This window comes from Anastrepha obliqua, chromosome 4 (assembly GCF_027943255.1).
Source record: "Anastrepha obliqua isolate idAnaObli1 chromosome 4, idAnaObli1_1.0, whole genome shotgun sequence".
NCBI classification, from domain to species: domain Eukaryota; kingdom Metazoa; phylum Arthropoda; class Insecta; order Diptera; family Tephritidae; genus Anastrepha; species Anastrepha obliqua.
This window is the reverse complement of record NC_072895.1, coordinates 52115428-52139140: the sequence shown is the minus strand read 5'-3', so window position 1 is coordinate 52139140 and position 23713 is coordinate 52115428. Positions and strand designations below refer to the sequence as shown.

Sequence of the window (23713 nt, the reverse complement as noted above, 5' to 3'; positions counted from 1 at the left end):
CTTGAATTCGGCCTACAAACGCAAATGCCATTGGTATGTTAAAGATTTAAATTTTGTTGCATAGTGTATTTTTGGTAAAGGTCATAAAGTTATCTGGTAACTCGTAAAAAAAATACAACTTATTTTGGTGAGATATTTCTATGTTGCTGAATATTTTTGTTGTTGTACTTTCTCTAACCGCTCATTCGACCTGAAATAAGAGTTAGGGTCCCTCAAATGGCAGGGCAAAATAGAACCCTGTGATACCAAAAGAATGTAATTTTGTTTCATAATGTAATTTTTTCAACAGCATATTCAGCTGAAACTCGGCTTTAGGGCCCCGCAAGCTATCAAACGCATGTAAATACTGTCCAAAGATGTCCAAAAATATATTTACTGAAAGTTTGTTGCATAGTGCAATTCTGGTGAAAGTCACGAAGTTCACCAAATTTTATGATTCGGTTGCAAAAATAATAAGTGTAATAAGATATATCAATGTGTTATATATATGTTGCTCACTATGTTTGCTGTGAGGCAGTTATTTAGACAATTATTGGTTTTATAAATATGCCGGACTTCTTCTTCTTAGCTTCACAGTCCGTGGTGGACCATAGCTTCGTCAACAATTTTTCTCGACTTTATTCTATTCATGCCATCATCTCTCCAGTTGTGTACGTTCATTTCAAGATCTGATTCGATGTCGTCTAACCATATTTTTTGTGGGCGCCCTCTTTTTCTTCCACCAATAGGTGTTAAAATGAAAACTTTCTTAGCATTTTGCTCTTTCGGCATGCGCCAGAATCCTTTGGTATTTGATAAAACGTATTACAGTTTGTCTTTGAAAAATTGCTTCGATTTTATTGTTGTAGCGAATACGTTAGCTGTCGTCTATTGTTTTAAACTGACCATATATTTTCCTTATGACGCGCCTTCCGAAGCACAGCAACTGATGCATATCATTTGTTTTCAGCGTCCATACAGGTATCTCTGCGCCATATCTAAGGACAGGTCGTATCAGTGTTTTGTACATTCTTATTTTCTGTGCTGTGGACTAATCTTTTGGTTTAAATAGCTTCATGCTAGAATAATAGGCCTTACTTGCAGCCTGGATTCTGTCGTTAATATGTAGATACCGCCGAGTCTATGTCTGCCGATAGTTTAAAACCTAAGCATTTAAAATCAGTGATATTTTCGAAAACAAAGTTATTTGTAGTTAGATAATCGCGTGTAGTGTTGTTGGCTGATCGAATCATGTATTATTTAGTTTTCTCAGTATTTACAGGTAGTCCTAGAGCTTTAGCATTTTTATTGGCAAGTTCAAAGACGATTGTAAGAGTGTTTCTGAAAATCATTATCAAATTATGTTCTATTCGGGCTTACATAACATATTTCTTGAATAAATGCATGAATGCGTTAAATTGAATAGTGAACTTTATTTCTCACTTCGCTATCACTTTTCTACCTTATTTCTTGTAGTGCACAAATATTTGTTTGATGTCTCATTAGTTAATCTGCAATTTCAACCATTTTTCCAGGTTGCAGCATAGTCAATACTTCCATGCTGCAAGCCTTAAACCAAAGCCCTTTAAACGTTGCACGGGTCAGTATCGGTGCCTATTTCTTATCTGAGACTGTTGTTGACGTGCCAAGACAAGTTTTTTTGTATTGAAAATAGGCTGTCAGCCTAAGGCCAGTTCCCTTTCGGGGGTTCTAACCATAAATATTTTGTTCCAAGGGCTTCCACCAAGGTTTGCCGGACATTATTCCGATCACTGGCGCTAGAATTATAGCTGTATTTCCAGTGCAAACATTGAATTATTGTAATTAAATTTTAAACGGCAATAACTCGTAATAGTATCTGTAGCCATAAATTTACTGTAAATCAATCAAATCTTATTCTTCGGCAAACGTCTAGTTGAGTGATAAAAAATGCTCCATCTATTCAATATAAAGTTCCAAAATTGATTACCAGATTATGAGCCAACAATTTTTACTCCACTAAATCAATATTCAATGCAGAAACTGCGTTTTAATGACCTCAGCTTTAGCCTCATCTATATATTGAGCTGAATTGACCCAGCAGCACAACAAAACGATATCCAATATCGCCGTTATGGATGCTTCTTTCGAGAACTAAAGGAAGAAAAATTTTGACCGGGATAATGACGCCAATGATTAAATGGTTATAATTGGTGGCGAAAAATGATCACGAGGATTTGAATTGAGAACTCAATCATTTAAATAGATGTGGAAAGAAAAGTTAAGAGTTAAGTTATAAAATTGTTCATATTTGTCAAAGTTTGTCAACGTTTGGCGTGCATTAGAAAATGCAAAGCTTTTTTATAAGTCACAAAGCAATGGGGCAGTTTCAAATGAATATTTAATTTGCCATAAGTAAGGATTTTGATTTTAGAGTCCCTCAGTCTGGCCTTTTGGGTTCATTATTTTGCATTTGCATTAAGAATTCAAATTCGAAACCATTTTTCTAGCGAATTAAGTTCGAAAAGTTTTTGGATTTGAAAAATTTTCAGTTAGACTTGTAATTAGCGCCGAAAACACCAAAGTATAAATTTTTAGCAAAACATAAAGCATTTCATGAAAAAAAGGAAACGGAAAAAATTCAAGTGTTATTGAGTCTGATATAATGAATTTGCAAACTTTGGCCAAAAATTTGTGTCCAACACTCAACAAGCCTTTTGCCATTTTAGCAAATATTTTATTGAGTTCGCGGAGCCGTTAGTAGCTTAACTTTCTTCATGAACGAATTTATAATTAGATATAATTTGAACAGCTTGCAATATTTTGGTAACAGTTAAGAGATATACAAAAATGTATCATAGATCCACTTGAAAAAAAGTACGGTTTGTGTTTGCCTTAATTTTTTTGTTCCTTTATTTTTTCCCCCTTTTTTTTTCTTTTTCTTTTTTTTATGATTTTTGTATGGTGAAGCAACTCAATGTACGTACATATTAAAAAATATTTGTACTTAAAAGTTTACTTACACACGCACAAATATTTATACCGATTTAGGCAGCGCTTTATACCTTTTCCGACTAGGCAAATATTTAGAAAACAATGAGAAAATAAGATAGAACTGAAACCGAAATCCTAACGCTAGATGAAATTGCACAAAATCATATATATGTAAGTAAACACGCTAATGCTAAGGCAAAACCGAAAATATAATAATATCTGCGTGCTCAAGGCAAATTACCAGGAGAGTCATTTAGTGGCCCCAAATGTAGGGTTGGAGTAGATTATTATGGTAAGGTTGGCCCAACACATACGCACAAATGCCGCTAGGAAACATTCAGTAATTCAGTGCCAGCCTAAATGCGCAGTATGTAGGTGCAACAATTGTGTGACCGCTGACCCTCCGCAGCTAACGAGCCTGTCAGCTCAACAAAAACAATGTTTAGCTAATGATAGCATCCTTCTGGCTATAATTTAAACAAATGGAAACTCCATAGTTAGTTAGTTGGAGTTTAAGAGTTTAAGTGCCGTGTGTTGTTTTGTTGATGGCGCGGTCTTATGCCTACATACATATATATTTACTTATTAGCAAGTGGTTTTGCATGTTGGTCCCACAAAGAGCGTCGAATTACTATTTTTTATTTGCTTGCCTACTTTTTCATTGTTTTTCATTGAGCTATGCTATGCTATGCTATGCTATGCTCATGTTGCTTTGTTTAGTTGAGCAATGTTTTATTCTATTCAGCACTGGTTTTCTTGCTGTTGTCCTAAAATAATATTTTTTGACATTTGCATACACGACAGTAATGAATGCGTACAAAGTAAGTAATTGTATGTAAATATTTATGTTGCTTTTGTTGAATTTTATTGAGTTCAGAGTCAAAGGCATATAGAGCTCGCATAAAAGTCATTGAGCTGTAGAATGTTAAACCGCCATTGGTAAGGTAGAAATTAGGTATTTCTAGTTCATGAAATGGTATTTGATAAAATAATTCATACTAGTTCGAAATTAACTACAATTGGACTAGTTACAAAACGATCAATAAGAGAAGTAGTCAGATAACAGACATTTCGTAGGGAATCGCCTTGATGAAAATAACCCTTATTAGCATTGAAAGTTTCTACGCAAGATTTTTGGACCTTTACACATAGGTGACGGTGGATACCGCAGATGATGGAACAATGAGCCTTACGGTGACATAGACGTAGTTATCCGAATGGAAATAAACGCTCCAATATATTCAATGTAAGGAAAGTATACTTTGCGTTGAAAAGTTCAGGTGGGGAAAACTTGGCCTCACTTACTGTCCCCTGTGGCGCCGGTTAGCACGAAAAAGAAATTTATGGCGTGCTTTGTTTACATTGCTATACATTTGATTCTTTCTAAAGCAGCTGTTTTTTTTCTTAGGTACAACACATTCTAAGCTTTCTAGAAACGTAATAATACGTTTAGAAAAACAAAGTACCAAGGATGCCCGGTGGCGGAATAAGGTTTTAAATTTAAAGTTTCTCCCTTGCGCTGAGAACAAGAGTAACTTATTCGTGTGGTTTAAGTTGTCATGATGTCGCAGTGGACTGGTGAACCACTTGCACTTGCAATCAAAGCGTATTTGAAAGCCAATAATTCATTGTGCAATTGCTCGTCATAAATTTTGCTTACGTTACAATATTCGACGTTTACGTAACGCTCTAAGTGAAGACTTGATTCGTTCATGAGTGCGCAGGCTTCGAGCAACAAGTTTGGTGGCAAAACTTCCCACGGCCGGGGCTTAGCCGGACATCGAGAACGAATTAAAATATTGAGCATGTCACTATAAGTTTGCAACTATGATCTACGTCAGTCCATGCAGCTGCCTTGGGATTTCCAAACACTAAAGAACAGAAAGATTATGCCTTCAAAATTGAAATCGTGCCAGCGCTTAAGCCTAAAGCCTAAAATTTGCGTAAAAATTACTGCTGCACAATTCTGGAGCGATTTTGTACGGTAAACACTATCTGTTAGAGTGATGAAGTCCATTTAAATTCAAATGGAAATGGAAATAACCAAATTGTCGTTATTGTCACCTAAAGAACAGAGCCCACTATTAAAATATCAACGGCCACTTTACATTCAAAAAGTGATGGTTTGGTGCACATTATCAAGCGTGGAATAATTATACCATGTTTTTTTTTAAATCGTCTAACCCAAGCAATTTCCGTGGACGGTGTTTCTGATCCGCGCACGCTAAACTATTTCTAGTAATGATTATTTTCTACCAGTAATGGTTTAATCAAAATTTGTGACATATCCTGACCATCCAGATCGCGCGATTATACCATTATGAACTTTTTTCTGTGAGGATATCCCAAAAAGTAAAGTTCGTTAAACAAACTAAGATACCATCTCAGTCCTACAAGAAAATAACGTTCGCGATGTTAATGACATTCCGACGTCTCTTCTTCAGCGAGAAGTACGGAGGAGTCAGATTCTAAGAGTGCATCGGACGTAACGGTCAAAATTTGGAGGAAATAATTATTAAAAAATAAAGTCTTGTCTTCTTTGTAACAGTTATTGAAATAAACCTGAGATTCAGTCTTGTCTTGGTTTCGTTAATCTATTTGCTTTCTGACAGGGTAGGTGATTAGCCTGCCGCTACCAGCCCTAAGTAGGGCGAATGCCCACCTGTCGTTGCTTAGGAACAACGCCTACTGCTTGAAGCGCCATCTGTGTGTCAATTTTTTCTGGCAGAAGGATCATACAGATGGTTGAGAACTTCGCTAAATTTGGTGTGCCTGCGCTATTACCGCGATTGCTCGTTTTCTCTTTCTGGCGCCACTGATGCAATGTGTAACTACGTCTTTTTCGCTAATTTTTGGCTTGTTTTAGCAGTTACAATGCAAGTAATGCGCTGACTTTTTGTGCGGGACTAAGGATTGGAAGGATAAGGTTGTTGGGGTTGAGGCATTAATTAAGGCCTAAAAATGGAACAATGTAAAAATAGCTTTACTACTTTGAGAAATGGCGAATCTAAGCAAATAATATAAAAACAACCAGACTTTTATTAAACATTTATTTATTTTCACTCGAAATGTATGATGTTATTTTAAAAATGTTATTACATATTTACTCTCTCGATAAGCGTACGAATTCCGCACCGGAAAACTATTCACTGTATTGATCTGTATTTTTGTCTCATCATAAGAGTGATAATGCTGAGCAGCCAGGGAATGCTTCCTCGATTGAAATAAGTGATACTCGAAAAGAGAAAGGCTAGCGTGAATGGCGGGTGAGCAAATAGCGCTTTATTGCTACTTGGGGAGTGTCAGACTCGTATCATAATTTAACCATTTCACCTTTCACAGGTGAGCAAAGGCTTTATACTTCAGAGCTTCAAAGTATCTCCTCATTCCTTCTTTATGAGACTCCCGGAGATGTGGTTGCTTTTTCGTCGGTGTCCTGCTCAATACTTTTAATTGCGTTTAGTGTAGGACCATTGGTTTGATGGTTTCACGCGTTTTCAGTAGCTCATGATATTACATTCAAAGAGTCAGTTTTTTCGAATGCAAACAGAAAATCAAAAATTTACACTAATGTCGAGCATTTAGCCTGAAACCTAGCACCCTTGAAAAACAAGAGGCAAAGTTGCTTAAAAAAAAAAACTCAACTTAAAATTATACGTGAATCAGCTTTTATTGAAAATGTTCAGTACTTTAAAATTTTTCACTCTTAAATTAACTATTATTATGTTTGTTTTGTTTTTTTTTTCTTAAGAGTGAATGCTCTAAAATAATTAACCTATTGGTGTTTGAAGCCACTACAGATTTAGTTTTTGCCAAGAATGTTTTCTTTTTCATTCAATGAAGTATTTAACCCTCTAAACTCTCTAAAATCTGATCAAAGAAATCAATTTAATATGAAGTAGTGGTGGCTTTTACGCATCCGACCGCATACGGTGTGATATGCGTGCTAGCATGACTCTGAAAATATGATATGAAAATCAAGGACATGTTTACACACAAGGCCAAATGTACTGGCGTGTGGTTGTCCTGTCTGCACGGCATTTACGAATTATCATTTTTAATGGAAACTATACACACATCCTGGGAACCATATAAATCATCAAAACAAACAAACTTAAAGGTTATAAATTTTGCATAATGTATACATGCGCACACATATACACATGTAAAAACATACATAAATTTCAGCAGTCAACCACATGGTACGTTTCTAATCAGATATTGTGAAGGTTAAACCGATTTCAAATGCTTTGCTCGCATGAAATATTTGCTATTAGTGGATCGGCGAAAAGGGCTTGGAAGTATTTTGGAGAGCAGGGACATACAAATAGAATCGCTAATACTTGTACACAAGTACAAACATAAATATATTTGTCCACATCAAACGGTGTTTTGTTTCATTCCGCATGTTTGAGGTGAATATAATTAAAGCTGGAATGGGATGTGTAGAGTAGCGTGATTATGCACATTTCTATGTTTGTATGAGTATTTGTACCTGGTAGAGCTAGTGCTGCTTGGTTGTGGTTACGTATACGCTATGGTAGGAAACACATGTATTCCATTGCGAAACAATCATTGGTCAAATATATAAATTTCAATATTTGATTAATATAAATGAAATATGAACGTTTAGATATGCGGTGCAAGGATGGTAGGGCGGTAGCAGAATGATCGAAATTAATTTTAAAGACAAATATGAATTAAGCGCTTGAACGTAATTGTAGCGGACAGCGGGTAATGGGTTGACGGGTACCCGTTGTAAAAATTAGAACAACTTTAATAGTATGAAATTACACTGTCGATTATTTTTACAGCAGCAAAATAATTATGACTTATAGCTCTGTTTTGTTGTTTATAGCTTTCTGGTGTGTCGCGCCAACAAGGAATCCCTCAAATAATAAATTAAGCTCAAGTACCCTATTGTCTCTAGAATATGATAGATACCCGAATACATAAGGGACGACACATTGTATGAAGAATGTCATTAGTACTAAGCCATTTCCCTTAATCTACCATTTTCTACGTTGACCTCCTCTGCAACCATCTGCAAACATCGTCAAGCGTTTTTTTTTCGGCCCAACGTCACTTTAACCCCATACTACAATAAAATAACAGGTGTTATTTTGAATAGCTCGCTATTTCGGTAGATGTCGCTTTTGAAGCTGTAATTTGCTGATATTTGACAAGTAGAAACTACGCCATTAATAAAAATGGTACGATATACGCTTAAACAACGCATTAAAATGATTAAAATTCACTATAAAAATGGTGAAAATTTGGCTGAGACGGTTCGTAAAACTTGAACATTTTTGAGTCCTCGTGCAGCACCATGTCGGACCGCAATACAGAAATTGGTGAAATTGTCGAGCTGTTGGGACAAGTTAGTGATGTGAAGAATAAAACCCGTGCTGTTGTAGCCGAAAGTGTTGAAGAAAACTCAGGTTTTCTATTCCTCGCCGTTCATTCCACTGATTGGGTAGTTGAAATGCATGAAAATGATCCGGAATTCCATCGAAAAATCATCTTGAGTGATGAGACCCATTTCTACCTCGGTGGCTTCGTCAACAAGCAAAATTGTCGGATCTGGGGCTCAAATAGTATAAGAGTTATTGTTGAAAAGCCTCTCTATCCTCAACGTGTGACTGTTTGGTGTAGTTTATGGTCCGGCGAAGTCATTGCACCTTACTTTTTCGAAAATGAGGCCGGAGCTACAGTTACGGTGAATGGATTGCGCTATCGAGAGATGATACTTGATCTAAGAATAGAAAAAAATCGAACTCTTGAACTAACATTTAAAAATAAGTAGAAGTACAAGCAAAAGAAATAATATTTGTTTTTAAATAATTTTTAAAATTGAATATCTCTAAAATGGTTAAGTTTTGGATATCAAGCAATGTAACCAATTTAATCTAACTACAAAACTAGGTCGACAACCTCGTATCCATCTTATAATAAAAGGGAAAAGGAAAATACATTTTTTTTACATAAATACGTAATGCCTGACCATCTCTTACTATATAAACAATGCAACTAGAAAAAGTGGATGCTCCAAGTGTTTCTCGACTACAGCGTGAAGTCTTTGTTACCTACGCAATAAACTTATGCCCCATGAATTTACTTCAACTGTTTCAGTAGTTTTCGTGTGCATAAAGTGTGCATATTTATTTAAGAAGTTTTGAGCTTTGAGCAAAAATTATTACTGTATATTTTACCAAAAGTTATTCGAAAAATTCTTTAACATTCGCGCCTTTGCCATACATCTAATGGTGGTTGGGTTATTAAATGCACTTATGAATCAGGTTTTTAAAAACATGAACATTTGGGCATCTCATTGCATGCATTTAGCTATAGGTTTCAACAAGTCAGTAAGTCAAATAGTAAAATAAAAATTACACATTTAAATAAAAAACACGTTTGTTTACAGTCAGATGCCATTTATTTTCATTTATAGTACTTTAAAAACAAAAAACTAAAAGAATAAAAATTGAATAAAAGTGTGGCAGAAGCACAATTTGGTCCGGTTCTCCTTTGACGGCTTACCCTTTTACTAATTTTTTTTACACCGCTATGCCCTGCACTCTTCACTCTTCAGTACGATTGCTGTAGTTATGAATTTATTCTTCGCTTTCTCACACAAATTGCTTTCACCATAAGGTTTGTGAACTGTACCCCACAGTAAATCGGCATGTGTTCCGACTAGTCTTGACGCCATAGCAGTTCATGAGTAAATATGTATGCAGCTGTTTAGCAATAGATGCCACCAGCAATGTGTGCTAGTCGATTCTAACATAACTTAAACATCATAAACCATGCTTAGACATATGATAAACAAACTGCTTCGACATATTACTGATTGTTTTTTTTGGCATCATATACTTTTGGTTTTGTTAAAATGTCTGATTTTGCGCCATCGAGAGCTACAAGATTTTTTGGAGATGCTGCTTTAAGTGAAAATCTCGTCACGTAGATTGGTTCCGTCGCTTCAAAGACCGTGATTTTAATGTTGACGACCGTCCGCGTGAAGGAAGGCCAAAAACATTCGAAGACGGTGAATTGGAGGCATTGCTTAATTAGGATCCATGTCAAACGTGTCAAGAAGAGCTTGCTTCAGTATTAGGAGCTACCCGCCAATCCATTCCCAAGCGATTGCATCCTTGAATGATTCAGAAACAGGGGATTTGGGTTCCCTGTTGAGTTAAAACCAAGGGATGTTGAACGTCGTTTTTTCGCCTGTGAACAACTGATCCAGCGGCAAAAAAGGAAGGGTTTTCTTCATCGCATTGTAATGGGTGAGGAAAAATGGATTTATTACAGCACTCCAAACAAGAGAAAGTCAAGTATTATGAACTGTTAAAACCAAGCGAAACCATCACTGGGGATCGGTATCGACTTCAATTGATGCGATTGAACAGAGCACTGCGTGAGATGCTCACACTCGGAGGTTTGTCATTGTCTGTGGAGGGGCAACCGCTATTAGAAAGAGCTTTCTTTTCAATTTTGTGTTTCATGCAGAACAAACGTTCCCCCTGAATTCCGGATTGTAGTCACTTACCAATATATTCGGCTATGGCGGCCGACAGGCGAGTATTTTTGTAAATTTATATTTTCAGTCATCGCCACTAAAATTCTCTAGCAAATATTTTTAGAATATTTTGGTCCCCAAATTTCCTATTTCACCCATTACCTACCGGCCGTGTCCAAGGCACCCGAATGAGATTTCATTAAAAGGAGGGTTGCCTTTTGTATTTTGCGCCCATTAGTGATAACACAGTAAAATAATAATGAAAATTGCTTTGTTGTTGTTCAAAATATTCTGCAGTCGCTTGAATCAGTTTTCAAAACACTCAGAAGCGAATACCTATTTAAAGGATTCAAAAGATTCTTCAGGCAATGAAAAAGACTACTTCACGTTTCATTTTTGATGTTCGGGACCAAAAAAAAACACTAGGTGCTACAGCAGAGCTGTTTGGTGGATGACCTATTAATTCGGTCTATTTATTGACTGCGCAAAAACTCTATTGTGCGATATGCGACAGCTTGGTGAAGACTGATTCGTCTTGGGTGATTGGTTGTGTACCGCTCAGAATTGAGAGCTTTAAGTTTCTCCAGTAGCCCAGGTGCGACACAATAGGATTTCTCATAAAAACAGGCGACCGCGAACAACTTTCTTTAGATTAGCTCGTCTTGGAAAGCCGGCTCATATGCTTAATAGAGCTATCCAAGATTTGTCATGTGTTGCCTTAAGTCACATTGGCTGATTTTCTTTAACATTTCTTTACGCCAATGGACACGAGTGCCTTTTCGGGCAATAGTCAAATTAATGTATGCTGATCCCAATAATGCCTAGGGATGATTCTATTTCGCGCTATATCACATGAGGATCTTGCGTTACCAATTGACGCACATCATCGATTGTTTCTGCCACAACAACCGTTTAATCCTGCAAGGACCGACGGCTACGTTGGAACGTTGGAACCCGTTGCATCAGCGCTTCACAGTAGGTATACGTGGTACTTCAACGTCGAAAGTCGAAGCAAGTTGATCAGCGCACTCCTCTCTCGATAATCCACGTCGAAGATAGAAATAATTCAGCACACGAAAATTTTCTCAACTAAATTCCATGTTTTGGGTGAAATGAATTTTTCAACTCACTGAAAAAGAACAAGCAAAGCTCGTATGTGAAAACGTGATATGTAAGTTTATACTAAAAAATACGAAACTTTTCGAATTACAACTCATCACACGTAGTGTTTTAAAGATGAAAAATCTCAAAAGCAACCCTAGTATTTCCATAACAATATTTCTTTAAAAAGCTCTTACTCTGTGACTTTGTTTATTCCTATGTCTTATGTAATATGTTAACAATGTCATTTTTTTAAATAATTGCGTAACACAAATTTTCTAGTGGGAATAACCGTCCAAGCGGTAAGTAGTGCTCGTCTCTTGTTTTGCGCACTTTTGAAACTTTTTGGATCATTTCAAGAAAATAGGTCAGATCAAACTATAAAAATGGATGGAGCAAATATCTGCAAAAAATGATGCTTATAAAATTCTTCTGCAGGACATTCAAATTTAAAAATTTGCTTCTGAAAACGATATAAAAATTTGTATGACCAAAATTGGTAACTTCGGCTCACTACAAAACAAAAAAAAAATTGTGAGACTTGCTAAATTTCTTCCAGAAAAGTGATCGATTTTGAGTTCCAATAGGTTAGGTTAGGTTAGCCTGGTTGGCAATAAGCCACGCATAGACCTTTTGGCCCCTAGCGATACCAGATGGAGACCGACCTCTATGAATACCTAGAGTAGACATCATGTAGGATGTCAGCGCTTTTGGCGAATCTAAGTAGGACTGGGAGCTTCGCTTTTGAGACGTCTTCCAGACCCTCAAACAGTGGGGCTCCCAGGCATCTTAGTCGCGTTTTTGATAATGCCGGAAAAACGCACAGAAGGTGTTCTAAAGTTTCCTCAACATCCTCTCTGCATTTTCTGCATTTGTCCGTGTTAGCAATCCCTATCTTGTAGTGATGTGCAGCCAATAGATTATGACCTGTTAGCATGCCTATAATATATTAGTTCTGCATCCCTATCGCGAGAGTGTATAGCAAGTACGAATTGAGTCAGTTTTATGTCGTTAGTTCTACAAATGACTTTTGATGTTTTGCATGTGGTCAGGTTAGTCCACCTAGCTTCCACTTGCCTTTTGATCCATTTCGTTGTATATTGTATTTAGCGGTTTTAGTATGTCATTCTCTTGCTCAAAAGGTAGTCTAACAGCACTTTTTGCTATCTCATCTACTATTTCGTTCCCCATAATGCCTTTGTGATCAGGTACCCAGTAGATATGCAGCCTACTGTTTCCGGCTAGCCTTTCTATGGCCTCCCTGCCCCGTCGAACATTTTTGGACTTAATACAATATGAGATTATTGCTCTTATTGCTGCTTGACTATCCACGTATATATTAATTGTTCAGTTCTTTCTTGTTCTAGTGTAGGCCAGCTCCGCGGCTTTCCCCACAGCAAAAACTTCCGCTTGGAAAATAACGCTGTGGTCTGACAGCTTGATAGGCTACCTTATCCCTAGTTTTGAGCAGTAAATACCCGCTCCCATTTCGTCAAGAGCTTTAGGACCATCTGTGTAGATGTGAAAAGTTCTATGGCCAGGCTTCATGCCTTTGAGAGTGCCAATAAAAGTGTATACAATTCTTGTACTACCTATGTTTTGTATTTACATGTCTTTATTAATTTTGAAATCGCCTTGTCTCTAGCCCACAATTTTCTATGTGCTTCAAAAACAATATTCAGTTAGTATTGGCCCACATAATGTACGGAATGTTTAGTATGTAATTAATGCTAGACCGTATCAAACTCCGCAAATTTCTACCAGGTAAATCTCCGAAATCATACATGCAAAGTTATAAAAGGAAACGTGAATACAATTATATATATTTATGTGAGCAAATACCTCCAGTAATAAGAATATTTTTTCACCTATTTACAAATATTCATATGTGCTTCCTGGTTTGTTATTATTTCTCCAATGCACTAGCACAAATAAACTCATACCGCACATGTTTGGCTACTGGCTACACTTTAGTCGGCATTTCGGTCATTGAACCAAAAATCAGTGATGCAACTGACTTATGGCTGGTTGCTCTGCAGTGAACTCATTATGCGTAGTTTTATTGTTTTTATGTATTATTTTCGTATTAAAAAATTAAAGTGTGAAATGCTATGTTGCAAAGTTATTGCATTAAATAGGAAAAGTTTTGAAAACTTTGTCTGTGAAGAGTTAAGAATTGCGTTTTTCCGCCTAGTTCTTTCAGTTTTATGTGCGCATGTGGGTATTTCATTATACGCATTTTTAGAACAACATTAAGAAACACAAAATAAATTTGTTGGCGAAGCTTGGCCAATTTGTGGCATACATTTTGAATATGCGACTCAAGTATACGTTAGCAAACAAGTAATAGCAAGTAGTTAGACTCATACGATACATTCTTGAGAGTATCTTATGCTGATATTCTTCAACCTCTGTTGGATAAGATGATGCCTTTGTATGTTCATACTTTATGTTGGGTAATTAACAAATCATAAACTTGGCTAATAGCTATACTTATACATATACGACATATACATACATATGTACATTCATAAATCCCATCAGGCACTGCACTATGGTTTGTTCCTAATCAGATATTATGATTTCAAATGCTTTGTTTACATGAAATATTCACAACTAGTGGAGCGACGAAGAGGATTTGAAAGTACATTGGAGAGCAGGTACATACAAATAGAATCGCTGATACTCGTACAGAAGTACATACATAAATATATGTATTTGTACACATCAAATGGTGTTTTGCTTCATTCCGCTTATTTCAGGTGAATATAATTAAAGGTGGAATGGGATGTGCAGAGTAGCGTGATTATTCACATTTCTATGTTTGTATGGGTATTTGTACCAGGTAGAGTTAGTGCTGCTTGGTTGTGGTTACGTATACGCTATGGTGGCGATAAACATGGTCTCCATCGCGAAACAATCATTGGTCAACATGCATAAATTTCCATATTTGATTAAATGAAATATGAATGCTTAGATATTTGGTATATTAATAGTGGTTGGGATAAGTGTAATCGGATATAAAATTATAGGAAAATTGTAAATTAGTGGTAAGGAAATAAGTTCGAAAATAAAATTAGATTCAATATAAATTCAAGTTAGTTTTAGAAATAAAACTAAAACTACATGAAAAATTATATATAAATTTAACTGAAAAAAAAACTTTTTTTTTTTTTTGAATTATTAGAATTATTACAAACTTGAATTAAAGAAATAAATTTCTTAGTGGAAATTTAAGTTTAAATTGCAACTAAAGCATAAGTTAATATTATTTTAGATACTCTCCAATGTCAGAAAATTTCTTTCGTCATCCTCTTCTCACCCTATTTCGCCTCTTTTCTGGTCTTTCTTCTCTATGTCCTCTGTATGGTATCACAAAGGAGGAATTTGATTTTTCGTCCAAGCCGGACGCTGCATGGGTAACCATTTAAATAAACCTAAACTTACCCAGTCCTAAAATATTCACTTTTTTATACCGCTTGAATATAAAAGCAACTATGTTTGGATTAGGATTAAGAGTCGGAGCCGGAGACAGAATTAGAGTCAATGCCAGAGCCAGAGCCAGAAGCACAGGCAGTGACAGAGTCAGAGTCAGAGTCGGAGCCGGAGACAGAATTAGAGTCAATGCCAGAGCCAGAGCCAGAAGCACAGGCAGTGACAGAGTCAGAGCCAGAGTCAGAGTCAGAGTCAGAGTCAGAGTCAGAGTCAGAGTCAGAGTCAGAGTCAGAGTCGGAGTCGGAGTCAGAGTCAGAGTCAGAGTCAGAGTCAGAGTCAGAGTCAGAGTGAGAGTCAGAGTCAGAGTCAGAGTCAGAGCCAGAGTCGGAGTCGGAGTCGGAGTCGGAGTCGCTGCTGGAGCCTAAAACTTTCCGTGACAAGCTACAATTGTTGGATTGATTTGTTAATGAACAGATATAAACATTCAGATTATGAAAGTTTCAAGTGAAATCATTCTGGTTGTATATAATAATGTTGTACTATTAAAAGACCTAAGTCTTACTCTGTACTACTGATATAAATAAATAAAGTGAAATGAAATTTAGTTTCGAATTTGTCGCACTGGTTCCATCTCACCGAGAATTCATTACAACTCTATACGTAACTGTAAAATGCAATGCATATTTGTTTTTATGTTTGACTTAGAAACTACTTGACCGATGGTATTCAAATTTTGGCATCGCATTTGTGGTAGTCCCTTCACTGGGATATCATAACCGGTTCCAGAAATATGGATTATAGTTTGGACTCTGAGGATAAACAAGTTAAAGGTATTAGAATATTGTTACCAAATTTCTTAAAGAAAGCTGTACTCCAAATATATTCGTGAACAGAGTTGCTGCTATCAAATACAAACATCTAAAACCATAAAAACAAACAGCGAAAAAAAATGAAAGTGTTTTCACCAAATTGAGGAAAATACTACGTTGTGCATTTTAAACATTTGGTGTTAGGGGAGTTTTATTTTATAGCAAGGTTAACTATAGCAAGGTGTAACTAAAAAATGATAAAAAATACAATAGCATAAGTAAACTATTAGAATACGATTTCAAACGAAAAGTGCGAGAAAAAGCTTTAAATTAAAAAAGTAGGGTTTCCACCTGCCCAGAATTTATTTTTAAAAATTAAGCGAATTTTATATTGTATTATTTTCAAATAATTTTTTTATATTAAAGCTTAAATAAAATTATATTGTTTAAAATATCTGTCACCTCTCTGAAATAAATTTTCATAACTATCTTTTAATTAAACTTAAACTTTGAATATATGAAATACATTTTATAATACGTTTCAGCGACTCAAGCTTAAATTCTTTGCCACCTGCCAGTTTTCTGCAAGTTGCGCATTTCGTTTACCGAGCCGATCGCTGCATCTCTCCAGAGGATAATAAAATACTCAAAAGAAAGCATACATTGCATGCATGCCACAGGTATCCACCGATGCACTGCATCAACAAGCTCGTCTCACTAAGAGTAGCTTTCTGCATAAGTCCCACTTAACAAAAAGTGATTTGCGACACCACACAGGTGTGGTTTAACAAATCTTCCGAGCTATCAAGCACAAATCATGCAATTTACACATTACAAAAAGCTCTTAAAATAAGAAAAAAACAGTGTTGCCGACTTTTGAATTTCAAAACGTAGCCAAATTTGAACAAATGAGTGTTGCACTAAAAAAACACTATATTTTTTTTTTTAAATCCAAAAACACTTGTTTCCGTAGCAGTTTGCCTTAAAAAAAATCTAAAATTAACATAAAATAATTAAATATAAATCATTATACAATAATTATAAAAGAAAAATGTGATTCTAGACATATAAATTTGTGGAATGGAGTCCAGACGCACAGAACAAATAGGACCAGGAGCTCGGTCAAACATTCAAAAATAGATGTAAGCACGAAACATACAAAATAGACAAGTCACAAATTATTTCCAAAATTTATTTTCCCGGCTTATGGCCATAAAATTGACTTCAGGACATATTTTGAATTTTGCTAAATGTTTTGGCTATCGGCATGTCAACTTACATCAGGTGGTGAATTGTACTTGTCACAATAACAACCTATTTTTAACACATGTTTCAAAGGGAACAATGCATTGCTGAAAGAAGAGGTAAATGGTCTTGAATTTTGCTTTCAAACGTATTCATTGGACTGAAAATTCGCTGAGCTTCTGTATTTGAGTATGGCAATGATAAGAGCCGAATTGCCAATTGCCACATCTTCAAATTCGAACCGGTTTAGCTTTAATTGTCTCAAATTAATTCATATTTCAAGTATATGTAGTTTAAATTTAAGCTTAGAAAAAAATATTAGAAAGAGCACTTGGAAATAAGCCATTTTTTGGGGCCTAAATTTCCAAAAAACACTACATTTATTGATTAAAAGAAATACTTTTGGCAAACACTTTGTCAATTAAAAGCGCAAATTATTTTTTTATAATTTTATATAAATGCGATGGTATAATGCCAAGAGAATGGTTAATTATAGCATAAAAATATCTACATAGTATTTACTAATTGGGCGGCCGCCGTGGCCGAATGAGTTGGTGCGTGACTACTATTCGGAATTTCACAGAGAGAACGTCGGTTGGAATCTTGGTGAAATATTAAAATTAAGAAAAATTTTTTTCTAATGGCGGTCGCCCCTCGGCAGACAATGGCAAACCTCCGCGTTTATTTCTGCCATGAAAAAGCTCCTGATAAAAAATATCTGCCATTCGGAGTCGGCTTGAAACTGTAGGTCCCTTCATTTGTACTGTAGGTCCATTCAACATCAAGACGCACGCCACAAATAGGAGGAGGAGCTCGGCCAAACACCCAAAAAGGGTGTACGCGCCAATTATATATACATATATATATATATATATCATATATATATATGTATTTACTAATTTACTTGAAACTCACTCACGAATAGACCTGGCGTCATTTTGGCGCCACAACTCAATCCAGTTAAAATCGAATAAAATTTTAACATTCATAATAGTCTGTATCAGCTTTTCTCACATACACTTGCACAAATGACTATACTCGCATAATTGGCTGCAAGTTGCCAACACTACATATTACCAACTGCTAAAGCCTACGGCCAATTACATGCATGCCATTTGAGTATCCCGATATATCTGCTATTATTTTTACAGCAAACTGAGCGCATGACTGCAGTCGATTGCGGAAAGTATTGATTTATAACCATACATATGTATGCGTGCATATACGTATGTATCATATTATTATATACGGCTGCTCAATAAAATAATAAATCAATTGGGTTGACTGCTGTGTATACGTACACACAGATGCTGTTCTAAAACCTATAGATCGGTAGGAGTAAATGAAAGTAGATGATGTATGTCTTAACAATTTGGTTGTGCTATCGAAATACGCCACTAATAGTATTCAATGATGTGCGCTGGCGCCCAGCAATTAAACTGTCGAATTTTTCAGTAAATTTGAAATTTTTATTTTTCGTCAAACTCTTCTAACTGGCGCTATGAACAACGCCGTAAATACATTTTATGTGAAAGGGCTTTAATATTAATTTTGTACGCTCACTCAAAGCCGAAAAGAGAAACACAAACACATAGCCACCTGCAGCGATGCCTTTTTACCATTATTGATCACACATCCCTGTGGATGTGGTTTGGAAAGTGCCAGCGTATAATAATAACTATAGAAGAGTGCATATGTAGATGTATATATACATCCATGTAGTCAATAAAGTGATGTGTGCACATTAGCTTGTACTCAATATTTGAATGCCTTAGTGAAAATCAATAAATACGAATTTTTAGAATGGTATTAAAATTCGAGCTTGAGTGCCACACGAGCTGTTTATTGACTGATTGATTGCTTTTGTCTTATAAACTTGAGGTCAAATTTTATGCAACATTATGCTCAAATACATATTTGGGTATCGAACGAAAATCATTAAACTTATAGCAACACTTTGATCAGTATTTCTGGACATTTGTCTTTAATATTTTCTTTAAATATAATATACTAATTTGGGCAAAAAGAAATCCATTATTTTTTCGTACAATATTTTAAAATTGTTTTATGGTCGATTTTTAGCTTCTGGACGATGCCACAACTACTAACATGACGGTCAACTTCAGGCATTTCTGTGATTTTATTGACATTTTATTTAACATCAAAAAGTCCTGAACGGGATCGAAGAAATCAAAATTGCACGTAATTAGCTATTATGGTATCGACACCATAAACACCATTCACAATTTCAATGAATTTTCTCTGACACAATTGAATGAAATAAGCAAGAAACAGCACAAACATTTTCTTAGTGTGAAATGTCACCTTGACAGCGAGCATAAGTTTCAAATTGCTTTATCGATCACTACAACCATTTACTGAGAAAATAATGGATTTCTATTTCTCAAACTTATTATACGTAAAAGTTTGGGTAGTTACTGTAAGCATTCCTGGGAACCACAAAGTAACACAAAAAGAATTATTTGTTTCATTATATTTTTCAAAAATCTGTCACTTATAGAAAGATAGATTATCCTTGAATTTCATGGGCTATGTCTGAAGTGTTGTGTTGGTGAAATATGCGAAATCATTGTAAGGTCTGAAATTTCTGCTCTGTTCAGAAACGAACATTAAATATTACAATGCGGGTAAATTTAACCGAAACACGGAAATATTTTTGACCAGAGCTGCTACCATATCAAGTTTTTTTATATAAAAAGTAAACATAAATAAAAAATTAATAAGGAAGCTAGTAGAGGTGTGTTCAAAAAATAAAGTAAAATTTTTAGTTTCGCGGGTTACGTACATTCGACTTCCGATTTATATTTTTTGTTTAACATCTTTAGTTTGTTTGTCTCGCAATAAATAAGACAAGTGCTTTACGTGTTCAGCGATTTTCTGTTATCGAAAAAAGGGATCAAAAAATTGCATCAAATTGTGTATAAAAAGTGGAATTAAGTGCTCAAGAATACTTGATATGTTGACAGTGGCATAGATGAGTGTACTCTGAGTCGAAAAAATGTTTGCAAGTGGTACAATATTTTTACAGAAGGCCGAGAAGATGTGAATGACGACGCTTGCTCTCGACGCCCCAGCACTTCAACAACCAAAAATGAAGAAAATTGTAAACTGAAATTGGAAAGTCGTCGAATTACAATTAGAGAAGTTGCTGAGGATGTCGGCATATTGGTTCGCTCATGCCATACACTTTTTTCGGAAATTTTGGGAATCAAGCGTATGGCAGTGAAGTTCCTTCAAAAATTGCTGAGTTTTTACCAAAAACAACGTCGCGTGAGCGTCGCTCAGGAATTGTTGAATGACGTCAACGATGGTCCAGATTTGTTTAAAAGGGTCTTAACTGGTGACAAATCATGGGTATATGGTTATGACATCGAAACCAAAGCCCAATCGTCCCAATGGAAGAGTCCAGGAGAGCCAAGACCAGAAAAAGCGCTCTAAATTTGATCAAATGTCAACTTTTCTTCGTTTACCATGGCGTAGTGCATCAGGAGTTCTTACCACAAGATCGTGTGGTAAATAAGGTGTATTACCTTGTTAAGTTATGCGCCGTTTGCATGAAGCAATACGAAAAGAACGTTTGGAATAGTGAATAAAAAATTATGGCTTTTGCATCATGTTAATACACCTGATCTCTCATCTTTGCTTGTGAGAGATTGTTTGGCCAAAAACACGCTCTTGTTTAGTCCAACCGGAACTTTCTCCACTCGTATTCCATCCAGGGAAGAGTGGAAGGGAAGTGGCCTCACTTTTGACTGCGCCCGAATTCTTTGACATAAGCCCCATCTGGGTGCCTGGTCACAGCGACATTGCGAGAAACTGGCGGATGAGCTAGCTCACCGCCAAGGGTCAAGTAAGGTGATTTCCTCGCGAAGGGAGAACAGTGGGATCCGCCTGACTACCTGCGGTTTGCTCCTGGAAAGATGGGCTTCGAGCCAACTCAGCGAGCGCTGGGCAAGTACACAAACTTGTACGGACACGACATTCTTCTGGTCACGTGTGGATCGGGAGCGCTCAGGCAAGCTTCTGAGGTTGACAAAATCTCAGCTCTCGAACCTCGTGGGTTTTCGCACAGAACTCTATGCGCGAAGAATGCATGCGGTGAGACTTGGAATTACCTCGAGCAGTATAAAGCGGTTAACGCACTGTTATCATGCCTAAGCACCCGTATTCACCACATTTGACCCTCTGCGACTTTTTCCTGTTCCCATGGGCCTGATGCGTTTTGCGACGATTGAGAAGATAAAAACCGAATCGTTGAGACAGCTAAAAGACGTTACAAAAAATGCATATCAGAACTACTTCGAGGATTGGAAAAAATGCTGGTGTATTATATCTGAGGGGGACTACTTTGAAGGATATGAAATAGAAACTGATGAGTAAATAAATATTCTTTGAGAAAAATTAAAACTCACTTTATTTTTGAACACACCTCGTATGTATGTAGAAGATGATTTAGGAATATATATATTTGCGTTCATTTATGTGAAGTGGTGCTGAGTTTGGAATATGTATAAATATAGATGATGAAGAGGAAAGAAGAGCAGTTGAAGAGGAGCAGTTGAACTACGACAATGTAAATAAATACGATAAGTGCATCAAATAAAGGTTTGTTAATGGAAATTTTTCACTTCAGTTACTTAAAAATACTTTTGCAAAAAAGTGGCTCCAAAAACTCGTACTAGATCTCATTTTGTTCATAGTCAGCTATGCTATTGTAAAATAGCTTTCCGACTTGGAAAGCGACCTAATATATATGCTTTGGTTTTATGTATGTGTGCATATTTTATTGCACGTACTCAAAGATATTTGTGTTTCTGCGAAACATTTTTTGTCAACTACTAAATATTTTTATATAGGCATTTTTATATTTATGTACGTTTGTGAATGCTCATACGGAACCACAAAGTGGCTGCCAGTGTGCATTCAATATCCATTCCAGTGGCATAAAAATATTGTATAAATAAATAATTTCACTCAATGCAGCGGCTGTGCATGACTAAATTTTGTGTAGTGCTTTGACCATACGGCTACAACAACACAAACCAAAAGGGCACGTTGCAATGTCATATACTCTAAGCGTACGAGTATGCATACAGTAGTGTACATAAAATTGTGGACATAGGGAAAAAGTGAAAAGTGAATGAGTTTTAATAACACTAGTCTACAAATTTTAACTTTTATTAATATTCTTGAACTAAAGTAACACTTTTAATATTAATTTTCATAAGGTACATATGAAAATGTGCATTACATTCTTAACCTTTTAATGAATCCGCATGAGTTCTGATGACACTAGTCTACAAATTTTAACTTTTATAAATATTCTTAAAGTAAAGTAACATTTTTAATATTAAATTTCATAGGCTGAATACGAAAATATTTTAAAATATATTACATTCATAACCTTTTAATGAACCTCGAGTGCATGAGCTGTGATGACACTAGTCTACAAATTTGGACTTCAAAAATATCCTTCAAGTAAAGTAACTCATTTTATAAGAATTTTAATATGCTGCATTTAGTTCATACATTTTTAACCCTTTATTGGCTCACACATACAAAAATAATCATAACTTACATATTATTTCCTGTCTTTATATTTTTAATTTTCCGCAGGTTCATGAAACTTGGAAATATTATTTGAATTGATATGATTTTTTTATTGTACTTTATATATGTGCTTAGATTTGTAATCACAAATCTCAAAAACTCTAAAGTTCGTTAATTCGCTAAGAAGTATCGTGTTTAAAAAAAATGTGCGCCATATTGAACTCGGCATTTTCATCTTTTCAACTTAAATTTCAGTACCCTAATGAACCTTAATTAATATTTTCCATTTTGTTTAATCTCTTTTAGAATGTTCGGAGCCGTTAAAGGGTGATTTCATTTCAGTTTTTTGAAAAAAATTATAGGGGATTTGCAAAAATTACAATTTCAATATTATAATTTGTGCGGAAAGAAGTGAATTTGAATTAAATACCACTTATATTTTGAGGGCCGATGGCTATATTATACCTTTCTTGACCTCAACTTCACTCAATGTATGCAAGTTTGTTTTGAACATTTCTTGAAGAATTTAATTAAATTCTTCATTAAAATTTTCGTGAGTCCTAGTTTTATGTGTGATGGTGGAAGTGACATATTTAGGTTGGCAAATTCAGGTTCATGCCATGTGATTTTTTCTACTTTCATATGCATTCGATGAACCGCTTCCTGGTGTAGCATTTGTGGTTACATCTCCGTTTAAATTGGTCGCCGTCTTTCCAAGAAATAATAGCAGATTACACTGCCAGTTTCATATCAAGCATTGCCCTTTTCGCAGTATAGTTGGTACTGATCATCCTTTTCATCGCTCGAAATTCGCAAATTTTAATTGTTTACAAAACCACTCAACCAGCAATGCACATCACCAATGAAGATAATTTCTCTACAAAGTTAGCTCGTGGAAGGTTTGGCGAGCAGAGCATTGATTTTGATAATAAATTTTTACAATTTAATGGAGTTATTGAATCGTGTAACATTTCTTGGTTAAATATCAAGACTAAATAATATACGTATTTCCGCTAAATCTGATAACTGAAGCTTCACCAAGCTGGCTCCACTCTTTCGGTTGTGATCTTAAGTAACT

At 35.7% G+C, this 23713-nt stretch overlaps 1 protein-coding gene across 1 annotated transcript; it reads right to left on the bottom strand.

Annotated features, from left to right (window-relative positions):
• Window positions 1-15087: 15087 nt before the first annotated feature.
• Window positions 15088-15657, bottom strand: LOC129244142 (clumping factor A-like). The gene is made up of 2 exons (XM_054881758.1): window positions 15647-15657; window positions 15088-15451 (listed from the first exon to the last, which is right to left on the bottom strand). Exons 1-2 carry the CDS (start codon window positions 15655-15657, stop codon window positions 15088-15090), a joined length of 375 nt encoding a protein of 124 aa, XP_054737733.1.
• Between the last annotated feature and the right edge of the window lie 8056 nt (window positions 15658-23713).